This window comes from Mustela nivalis (genome assembly GCF_964662115.1).
Source record: "Mustela nivalis genome assembly, chromosome: 20".
NCBI classification, from domain to species: Eukaryota; Metazoa; Chordata; class Mammalia; order Carnivora; family Mustelidae; genus Mustela; species Mustela nivalis.
In genome coordinates this window covers 34815210-34827246 of record NC_139039.1, presented here as the reverse complement: position 1 = coordinate 34827246, position 12037 = coordinate 34815210, and the positions used below count along the sequence as shown (strand labels likewise).

At 36.7% G+C, this 12037-nt stretch overlaps 1 protein-coding gene across 4 annotated transcripts in view; it reads right to left on the bottom strand.

Moving 5' to 3' along the window:
* Nucleotides 1-12037, bottom strand: part of GPM6A (glycoprotein M6A) — a 342679-nt gene that overhangs the window by 34285 nt on the left and 296357 nt on the right. For all 4 annotated transcript variants that reach the window (XM_082715847.1, XM_082715849.1, XM_082715848.1 and 1 more), the window contains exon 2: nt 10391-10583. In XM_082715847.1, coding sequence (XP_082571973.1) covers nt 10391-10583 — 193 coding nt within the window. The remainder of the gene's footprint in view (nt 1-10390; nt 10584-12037) is intronic.

Here is a 12037-nt window from a genome sequence, read left to right as displayed (position 1 = left end):
GGACTTATCGTTCAGCATAATGTCTTCCAAGTTCATCCATGTTGGAGCACATAAAGGAATTTTTTTTCTCTTTTACGACTTAATGATGTTCCATTCTGTGAATAAACCTCCTCTTCTTCACCCATTCATCTGTGGGTGGACATTTAGATAGTATCCACATGTTGGCTATTGCAAATAATGCTGCAGCCAACATGAGAATGCAAATCTCTCTTTGAAATCTTGATTTCCAGTCCTTTAGATAAGTAACTGAATGTGGGATTGCTGGATCATTCTTTGCTTTTTTTTTACATAATGGTCGTCCTGTCTGTTGTGAGGTGATAGTTCATTGTGGTTTTGACTGACATTTCCTGGATGACGAGTAATGTTGAGCATCTTTTCATATACCTGTTGGCCATTTGTACGTCTTCTTTGGGAGAAATGTGGATTGAAGTCCTTTGTCCATTTTAGGTCAGGTTATTTGTTTTTTGCTATTGAGTTGTAGGGGTTCCTATATAGTTTGCTATTAACCCCTTATTGGAGGTATGGCTTGCAAATAATTTCTCCTATTCTGCGGGTTGCCTTTCCACCCTATTAAGTATTTCCTTTGCTGCACAGAAGCTTTTAATTTATAGTCTCATTTGCCTATTTTTGCTTTTGTTGCTTGTGCTTTGGTGCCACGTCCAAGAAATCATTCCCAATGCCAATATTATGAAGTACCCCCCCCCATTTTCTTCTAGGAGTTTTATAATTTTAGGTCTTACATTTAGTTCTTTCATGTACTTTGAACTGATTTTTGTCTACAGTGTAAGGTAAAGGCCCAGTATCATTGTTGTGCGAGTGAATATCCAATTCCCCACCCCCGTACCCTTTATTGAAGAGATTACCCTTTCCCCCACTGTGTGCTGGCACCCTTGTTCGAATCATTTTGCCTGCATGAGGTTTCTTTTCTGTGCTCTCTTCTGTTCCATTAGTCCGTATGTCTCTTATGTCACTACTATAGTATTTTCTTTTTTTTAAGATTTTATTTATTTATTTGAAAGACAAAGAGCACATATGCACAAGCAAGGGGAGCAGTAGGTAGAAGGACAGGGAGAAGCAGGCTCCCCTTAGAGCAGGGAGTCCAACAAGGGACTCGATTCCAGGACTCTGGGATAGCGACCTAAGCCAAAGGCAGTTACTTAATCGACAGAGCCAGCCAGGAGCCCCACTACCACCCTGTTTTGACTACTGGAGCCTTGTAAGTGTGAACCTTCCAGCTTTCTTCATCTTTCTCAAGATCGTTCTGGTTATTTGGGGTCCTTTGTGGCTCTCTCTGAATTTTAGAATTACCCTATCTATTTCTGTAACAAATTCTATCTGGATTTTGATCGGGTCTGTGGATCACTTTGGGTAGTATGGGCAGTTTAACAATATTATATCTTCCAATCTATGAAGATGAGATGTCATTACATTTATTTGTGGCTTCTTTAAATTACTTCATCACGTAGGTTAGGTTTATTCCTAAGTATTTTATTCTTCTTGATTCTATTGTTAATGAAGTGATATCAATATGGATACAGGTCCCTTAAATTTGCCAAAACTTGTTTTGTGACCTAACATGGGATCGATCCTGGATGATGTTCCATGAGCACCCAAGAAGAATGTGTATTTTGCCACTGTTGGATAGAATGTTCTAGATAAGTCTGTTAGACCCATTTGTTCTACAGTATTGTTTAAGTCTTCTGTTTCTTTATTCATCTTCTGTCTGGTTGTTCTGTCCAGTACAGAAACTAGAATACTGAATTCCCCTACTGTTACCGGGATGCTGTCTATTTCTCCCTTCAGGTCTGTCAGTATTCGCTTCCTATATTTGGGTGCTCTGATGTTGCATGCATGTATATTGTTGGGGAACTGACCCACTTATCATTACATAATGTCTTTGTTTCTTGTGACAGGTTCTGACTTAAAGTCTGTTTTGACTGATAGAAGTATGGGCATCCCTCCCTTCTCTCGGTTATCATTTGCATGGAATATCTTTTCTCACACTTTACTTTTAGCCTATGTGTGTCTATAAACCTAAAGCAATTGTCTTGTAGACCACATATGTTTGGATCTTATTTATTATTCATTCAGTCACTCTATGTCTTTTGATTGGGGAGTTTAATCCATTTATCTTTAAAGTCATTATTGCTGGGCGCCTGGGTGGCTCAGTGGGTTAAGCCGCTGCCTTCGGCTCAGGTCATGATCTCAGGGTCCTGGGATCGAGGTCTGCATCGGGCTTTCTGCTCAGCAGGGAGCCTGCTTCCTCCTCTCTGCCTGCCTCTCTGCCTGCTTGTGATCTCTCTCTCTGTCAAATAAATAAAATCTTAAAAAAAAAAATAAAGTCATTATTGCTAAGAAAGGACTTATTATTGCCATTTTGAATTGTCTTCTATCTGTTGTGTAGCTTTTTTTTTTGTCTCTACCTCTTGTCTTCCTTTCTATTTTGTTGATTTTTTTGACATGGTTTTATTCCTTTCTTATCTTTTGTATACCTTCTAAAAATATTTTCTTTGAGGTTATGATGGGTCTTACATAAAACATCTCATACTTAATATATTTTAAGCTGATAACAACTTAACCACAATTGCAAATAAATACTCTAAAATTACTTTTCCCCTTAACACACTTTATGTTATTGATGGTACAAATGTCTATACACCCAAAGTACTTAACCTTCTTTCTGAATGAATAATTTTTATTTTTTATTTTTTTATATTATTTATTTATGTGACAGAGAGAGAGCACAAGCAGGGGGAGTAGTAGAGGGAGAGGGAGAAGCAGGATCCGCCCCCCGCACCAAGCAGGGAGCCTGATGCGGGGCTCAATCCCAGAACCATGAGATTACAACCTGAGCCAAATGCAGACGTTTAATCGACTGAGCCACTGAAGTGCACCCTGGATGCAAACTTTAAAATTTGACGATGTTGAATTAACTCTGTCTTTATTGACTTAAAATCAATATATGTCCACTGTAGAAAAAAATAAAATTAAAACTAGAAAATGAGATTATTCACTGCTTATCCTCCCAGTTTTTCCCATATAATTATATATAATAATATATATTAATATGAATATGAGTTATGATTAATTTCAGCAGTTATGATTTTTATATGCTGTTTTACAAACTTCATTTTTGGCCAATATACTATGAGTATTTTAACTGTTATGTGATTTTATCAACATATTTTCTTCAGATTATGGTAATTTCTATCATTTGAATGTATGACAATATATTTTACCAATTCTCTACTACTTTTATCCAATCGTAGGAAGGATAAAGCCCCTTCCCCACAAAGATGTTTGTATCTAATCTCCTGAACTGTGAATATGTTACCTTCATCAATGAGACTTGGAAAATGTGGTTAAATTAATAATTTGTGATTTGGAGGTTATCTGTCTTAACAGGATACAATACAATACATATTATACAATATAATGGCAAGTCCTAACGAATGAAAGGAAGATGCAGAAGACTCAAAGTCAGATTCAGAGAGAGAAACCTGAGGGTGTTACAGAGCTGGCTTCGAAGATGCCAGGGGGCCGCGAGCCGAGGTCTGCAGGCGGCCTCTAGAAGCTGGAAGAATAGAAATACAGACGCTCCCCTAGAGCCTCCAGATGGAACACAACCTGCCAATACCTTGACTTCAGCCTATTTCAATAAACCCAGTAAGAGTCATTTCAGACTTCAGATATCCAGAACTATTTAAAAAAAAAAAAAAAGAATAAATTTGTGCCTTTTTAATCCATTAAATTTGTTTTAATTTGTTACAGCAGCAATAGGAAGCTAATGCACCACCCTTACAAAGAGCATGGTAACAATGATCATTTCAGGTAAATCTCTGTAAGGAATGTATTGTCAATGTGATATCCAGAAAGTCCGAACCAAAAAAACAAAAAACAAACTAACAAACAAACAAACAAACAAAAAAAAACCCACAAAAAAATGCATTGAGAACAAGTTAGGGGGCTTATTCTCTGTTTCCTATACCAGGTATTATCATTTAATTTTTCTGATAATTTGACAGTAAAAACAACAGCATCCTTTTAATTAATTTTCTTTTTTCAGTAGTGTAGATGAACTCCTCCTACTACTACTATTAGTTGTATTAGTATTTAATACTTAGTAGTATTTAATACTTAACATTTAATAATTAGTAGTAGTTGTATTAGTATTGCTACTAATACAAGCTATTAATCATTTGTATTCTTCAATGAAATGTTTTTATATTTTGACTATTTTTCCATGGCAAACTGTATACTTTTGCTGTTGAATTAACTCTGTCTTTATTAAAATTAGGACCTCTTGTCATGTAAGTAGTAAATATGTTTCTCAGTTCTCTGTATCTTTGTTTTTTTTTAAAGTATTACTTCAATAAGTAAAATTTAATTTATATTATATCAAATCCATATATACTTTCCTTTGTGATATCTGATATTTTTTAGTTACTTCTTGCCCCATGATATATGAAACCCAATATATTTTCCTTCTAGTTTCTACAAATTAGTTTATTCTTAAATTTAAAATTTTGAATTTATCTGAAAGTCTTGGCAAAAATGTGAATAGAGACATAATTTTAAATATATTTATAACTACTTATATACACTTAATTCTCTTTTACTCCCTCTATTCTGGTCCATTTGATATATATATATATATATATATATATATATATATTTTTTTTTTTTTTATTCCCGTCCTCTACAGTATTAATTATTATAGCTTCTCTATTCCCTCTACTTCTCAACCTGATGCATCCTGGAGATCAGCTCAAGTACTGAATCTAGCATTCTTGGATTCCTATCTGTTCGGCCTGATGTAGACAGCACTTTGCTAACATACATTTCCCATGTCAGGGTTTGAGTAAAATCAATCTGTCTTGTTCTATTCAATCCCTAAGGATTAGCATAGTAACTGGCACATAATATGACCCACTATTTTTTGCTGAATAAGTGAATTCATTAAAAAACAAATTAAACAAAAGATTAGCCTGAAAAGTGACATCTGCATATTTAAAAACAAAAACACAGAAATATAGTAAGTATAAGTTTAACTATGCTTCCATACTTGCTATTCACAATAACCCAATTTGCAAAGCAGGCAAAAACACTAAGATAGTTGCTCTTGAATAAAGACTAAGGCTTAGCAAGAGAATTAGAGGTTGTAAGCATCTCAGAACTGGAAGTTCATTACCGGCCTTGTCTGCATGCCTTCATTCTCAGGCAAATCAGTACATTCCAAGGCACACCAAGTACTCTTCAGAAAACTCTTGACTTTTGGAAAGTTCTTTCCACTGAGTCAAAAACTATTTCCCTATAAAAATGAAACAAGAGGAAACCAGGGAGGGAGACAAATGATCAGAGAGACTCTTAACCTCAGGAAACAAACTGAGGGCTGCTGGAAGTAGCGGGGACAGGGACAGGATGGCTGGTGATGGACACTGGGGAGGGTATCCAAGCAGATTTAGAGATTTACCGAAGGGAAGTTGAGAGCAAAACCAGTTTCTCTATTTTATCTGTGCTTACTGCCTGCTTTTGCTTTAGGCAAACAGAGATAAATTTTTATGTGTGCATTCAATACCAAAGAATTCATTATCTAGTAACCTCAGTTCTTAATGCATTAAGTTCAATTAACAGTATTAAACTTTGAAAATCAAATATATTCACTCTAGAAATCAAGGGTACCAGATCCTAGACCCTCACTATAATTTGTCAAAACCCAAACACAATCCCTGTCTAATAAATTACAGGGGGAAGTATTTGTGAATAAGACTGTCTCTTGCTTGGTCTTCCAGACAGTTACTCAAGAAGCCAAGTCACTTAGCAAAATTAGTGGTTTGGATCGTTTGAGATCTAATTTTCTAACCAGTTTCCATATTTCATTGTCCTCTATGAGTCTGCTCTGCAGAGGTAAAATGCATCCCCTGTTTCTTGTTCACTCAGCCAAAAGACACTGACGGATCACATAATAATACCTTGCCAAGGGGCTCTCAGGTAAGAAAGGCTGAGTCACAGATCAGAAAATGATCTCCTCATCATTTAGCAGATAATGGTGGGGCAGGGAACTCTCGCCAGAGTGGAGTGGGCCTGAAAGGAGGTGTCAATCTAGAAAAAATTATAGTTGTAGTATAAGACTACCCTCTAAGGGAAGCAGTGGGCTGGGCCACACTCTCATTGTCATAACACTTTGGAGCCAAAAAAGACCACGGAATTGAAAGGGATGAAAAGTCTTTCGGAAACCAAGTTAATGAGGAGGGACAGAGTGATAACTAAAAAGCATACCAGTGGGTCACAAAAATCTTTGAGAAATTCCCTCTAGACTCTATGGGGATGTCCACTTCTCAAATGGAGTATGACACAACGGTTTGATGGGTGACATCACTTGGGTCACGTTCCTCTGGAGAAAGCTAAAGGTTTTGAGAATTTTATGCCCAAAACACAGGTTGCATGAGAATGGAGAGTATTCCTACATGTATTTATAATATTATTTCTTTTTTTTTTTTTTAAGATTTTATTTATTTATTTGACAGAGAGAGATCATGAGTAGGCAGAGAGGCAGGCAGAGAGAGAGAGGGGGAAGCAGGCTCCTGCTGAGCAGAGAGCCCGATGCGGGACTCGATCCCAGAACCCCGAGATCATGACCTGAGCCGAAGGCAGTGGCTTAACCCACTGAGCCACCCAGGCGCCCCTATAATATTATTTCTTATACGCAGATTTATTTATGGAAGGTCAGTTTTGCATACAGACAGATGCTTAGTGAAATGAAGTCGTCATCATTCATTGTGCCTGAATTCATGTTTCTTTCTGTAGACAAGGAGATGTGGACCATGTTGAGATATGCGTATGTGTTTGAGGGAAAGAAGGCAGGAAAGAGACAGAGACAGAGAAGCTGAGATAAAGAACAAAGGAATCCTCAGACTCTGACAACCACAGGAGGACAAGCAGAGGCTTGGGCAATTGGTTTTATCTTTTAGTTCACATAGCCAGTAAACAAGTTTCTTGTCCTTTATAAGAAAATGAGACAGGAGTGCCTAATTTGGTTGAACAAAGCGTATGAACTATAGAGGAAAAAAAACAGATTATAAATGACGAACATTGGCCAGTGAGCGCTTTCTTTCCATTCTATTACACACTCTTTTCAAACTTACCTTAGCTCGTTTCCAAGCAAGTTGTACTGTCTGCAAATCCATCCTCAGCTGCCGCTATTCTACATTTCTTTATTTTATACCCCCTGTTTCCCCTTCCCCTTACCTATTCCCCTGATATCCCTGTAAGGCAGCATCCCGTAGGATAATCTCTACTTGCTCTAAACCTGTATGTGAATCTTTGAATGTAGTCAGTTGGCACCAATGGTACCTAGTAGTCGATGGGACCTACCTTCCCTCTGTTTTCACGAACCATTTACTGACAAAGAAAGAGTCTGAATTCCTTTGATAGCTTCACAAGGCCTTGTTTAAGAATTTTAGTTATTTGAAATATAAAAATAATTTGAGCACTTGCTTTTCTTCCAATCAAAATGGTATTCTTCCCATTCCAAAAATGCATTATTAATCTCACAGTTAACTTCCAATGGGACAGAGTAAAGGTAAAAGTACTAAATTAAGCATATGACCTCTGATTTCTCTTCTGAACACCCCCACACACTACTCCTTCAGAGCTTTAGTAGAATTCTGTGGTATATTAAAGTCTGCTGTCTAAATGTCAAGTAAGTATCTTGACAACTGGTTTCTAATAGATGTGTACAATCATCTCATGTCATTTATTAGACTCATGATTTCTTACAAACTTCTATTCTATATCTAAAGTTAGCAATTTGGATATAGCCTAAATATAGAGAATCTGTAGATTTTAAGGACATCTGTGGTAGCTTAAAATAATGCACAGTGAAAACATATTTTGTCCAGTGTAGGCTGAGCTAAAACTAAAAAGAAAATGTCAGTTTTATCACATTAAAATATATCCTTGCAATCATTTTCTTAGGGATCTCTGCAAACTAACCTGCAGTAAGTCAAAGCATTTTCAGATCGTTCAATCATATTTCAAATGACGACTATCGCCTACAAATTTCCAAGGATCAATCCATGCTATAGAGCTAATGTAATGGAAATTGACAAACTGTCTGCTAAGGGTTTAAGGAATTCAATTTAATGAATGGTGGTAATTTTTCAAAATAATCTCTAAAATAAAATTACATTGGGAAATCCAAAGAAACTGATATAATTCCTTTGTCTTTTTTAGGTTATAGTTTTTAAAATTTGCCTTTAACTCATTTCCATTAGTCACTGACATTGATGAAACTCTAAATTGGTACTTCAGAGTTAGGGACTGTTCTGAAGTAATTTCAGTTCTTTTTTTTTTTTTTAATTTTTTTTTTTTGTTTATTTGAGAGAGAGAGAGAGGGAATTTAAGCAGGGGGAGTGGGAGAGGGAGAAGGAGGCTTCCTGCCAAGCAGGGAGCCCGGTGAAGGGCTCGATCCCAGAACCCTGGGATTATGACCTGAGATGAAGGCAGATGATTAATGACTGGGCCACCTAGGTGCCCCTGAATAATCTGTTCGTAACTGAGTGGGTCATCAACTCCTTTCTCCTCTTAATAACTATATTAGGAGAGGTTCTCTGTCTCACACACCGGCTTTGTCATATTTCTTACTTCATGGCCAATCTTTCCCAAATTTTAAGTGCCAATGTATTCTAGATAAACATAAATATTTCAAATAAATTTTTCCTTTTCCACAAAATTTTACTATGCACTCTGTCCAAGGGTACAGGCCTTCCACTCTGCCAAGTAGGAAATTCTTGCTCTATTACATAATAGAAATGTGTACCATGTTTCTCTTCTCTTTACATAGAAATAAGCAACTTCAGGGGTGCCTGGGTGGCTCGGCATTAAGCGTCTGTCTTTGGCTCAGGTCATGATCTCAGGGTTCTGGGATCCCCGCCCCGCATCAGGCTCAGTGGGAAGACTGTTTCTCCCTCTCCCTCTCTCCCTGCTTGTGCTTCCTCTCTCACTGTGTGTGTCTCTCTCTCAAATAATAAAGAAATCCTTAAAAAAAAAGAAATAAGCAACTTTAATTAATAAAATAATAAATATAATCTGTGAGCAAGAGTTTATTCAAGATTATCTGTAGGGGATGGGTTATTTAAAAATTTAGCAATATGATGTATTTTCTGGAATTGGAATTGGAGAAAAGTTATCTTCTATCTAGAAAGTTGTGCAGGTTGACCAAGTGGTGTCTTAGATTAGTGTCTTGGGTTGTAATTACACCACCTCAGTGGGAACTGACCCTGGGCAAATAACACATCTCCCTGACCTTTTTGATGGAGTTGTGACAGTAAAGGGCAAAGTCACTCTCACCAGCCGTATTAACTGCTGATATTTGGTAACTCTAAACCCATCATATTCCAGAAAAAAGTCTATATAAATTAAGAAGGTTCTTGAATTTCCTCAGAATGACAAAATACAGCAACATGAAAAATATTACAGAATTGCACAGTATCAAGAAGCAAGAACTAAACGCAAGAGGTTGTAGGAGCCATAAATGCCATGGTGGCCAATGAAATGGAAAGTCGACTACTGGCTGGGATTATCAAATACAGTGTACAAATGAGCTATTTTCTTTCTGTGGGCATTGCAACACTGAATAAATGATCTGAATCGGGACTTTATTTGGGGCTAAATTCAGTCCTAAACATTAGTTCTCTGTGATCTTAAGCAATAAGGGACTGAAACTTGAGCAGAAAACTCTTACTTCCAGACTGTGTTTGAGTTACTTTTTAAAAAATATTAAAGTTTAGTGATCCTAGGAGGTTGCAATTTATGAGTGAAATGTACCTTTTAAGCATAAATCAGGTTTCCAGAAAGCTACTGATGATTTGTCGTTAACAGAAGTCCGGTAAGAACCATTAACCAAGATTTCTTAGAAGTCCACATCACTTCTGGGAGGCAGGGAAAGAAAGATGGTACCATACCCAATGTTGAATTAAAATTTTTAAAAATGTGAAGGCACCCACAGAGTTTTGGTGATTTTTCTAGAATTGGCAGCAGAGTCTACATTTATACCCAGCCCTGATCTCTATTCTCTGCTCTGTTCTATTAGAACAGCCTCTGCTCAGATTGGAAGATCAGGCACAATTTGCAAGCATTCCACTTAATGGTAACTGAAGTTCTGGTAAAACTTGACAGTCAAATTAATATATAAATTAAGTCTAGGTTCAGTTGGCTCCTGATCTTCTGCTCTGTGTCCTGGAGTCATGGTAAAGGTCAATGTTCTCTTGACGTGTGTATATAATCACAGGGTATTTGTTTCTTCATCTATAATACTGATTCCCTATTCATTCGACACACAGCAACGTGAACATACTCTCAACACGAGAAGTAATCTAGAGGGACTTACATGGTAAAGACGTCGAGTGTGTCTCCAGCAGTTCTCGCCATCTCGAAGTAGGTTTGCAGGATGTTGACTGTTCCAGAGAGTGCTTCATGGCCACAGCCACAGAACAGGGCAACCCCAGCATAAAGCAGGATGGTGGCGATCAGGGAGGCGTAGGGAATGCCTCCCAGGCATTTAATACAGCACTCAAAACACCCTGCAAAAGACCAATGGAAAAGAGTTAGGAATGAATATTGTTTCTCCATCTAATTAATTCTTAGAAAAATGTGAGCCTTATAGGAAAGCATATTTGCATTTGTAGGTGGTATCAGGTCAACATGCGCAACCAGTCTGCCCTGGAGAGTAGAAAAATCAAGTTCCTTAATTATAAACCTATTGTCCACAGAGAAGAGGATATTTAATTCCCTTGAAGTCATCTTCTTCTTCTACCCACAAACCAAAGGAAGCCCTTCCGTCCTGACGCAGACTTTCTGTAATAACCTTCACCACGTGCACCCACAGCATTCTATCTTGACTTTATTGCTGTCAAATTTCATCTGCTTCTGTTTTTAGTTTAATGACATTTATTCTATGGATCTCCTTTTAGCTGTGTTTTAAAAATAGTGGGTCAAAACCTGTTTGTTGTGAACCCAATTTAGTGAAGTTTGCTCAGCGGTTTTTAGGAGGGAAAGAGAACAGACTAGGCAATATCCAAGCACAGTGCACTTAGTAAAGCAAATCATTTCAGAGGCTTTTGAGTTCACATATTAATTTATGTTATTTTCGTAGTGACTCAAATATGAAATCTACTTCATGCTGTAGTACGTAATTGAAAAAAAAAATGAGAAGGGTACTGAAAAATGAGAGACCAGGACGGGTAAAATCCTTGTTCTACCACTGTGCGGTTTTTGGCCAATTCACACTTTTCATTTCATCATGTGTAAAAGGGTGACGGTAAGAATTCCCCTCAAATAATTCTTGTGAGCATTAAGTAGGTAATCACACTACTGGGTATTTACCCAAAGAATATGAGAACACTAATTCAAAAAGATATATGCACATTATCTATAATAACCAAATTATGAAAGAAACCCAAGTGCCCACTGATAGATAAATGGGTAAAGAAGATGTGGCATATGTATACAATGGAATATGACTCAGCCATAAAAAGAATGAAATCTTGCCATTTGCAACAACATGGATGGAGCTAGAGAGTATGATGCTAAGTGAAATAAATCCGTCAGAGGAAGACAGATACCATATTTCACTCATATGTGGAATTTAAGAAACAAAACAAAAGAACAAAGGGAAAAAAAGAGACAAATGAAAACAGACTCTTTACTCTAGAAAACAGATGGTTACCGGAGGGGAGAGGGGGTAGGTATGGGTGAAGACAGAACTGTGCAGTCACTCTATTGTACAACCAAAACTTTTAATATGATACTATGTTATGACATACTGTATGTTATGACAGTATAATATGACAATGGATGTTATTAAATATAATAAATAAAATGTAATAAACTTACTACATTTAATACATGTAACAAATTTATCATTATATTTAATAAATTTATTACATGTATTAAACATAATAAATTATAAATTTAATTTGTATATTAAATTACAATTTAATTACAATTAAAATGTAATTTAAATTACATTACATTA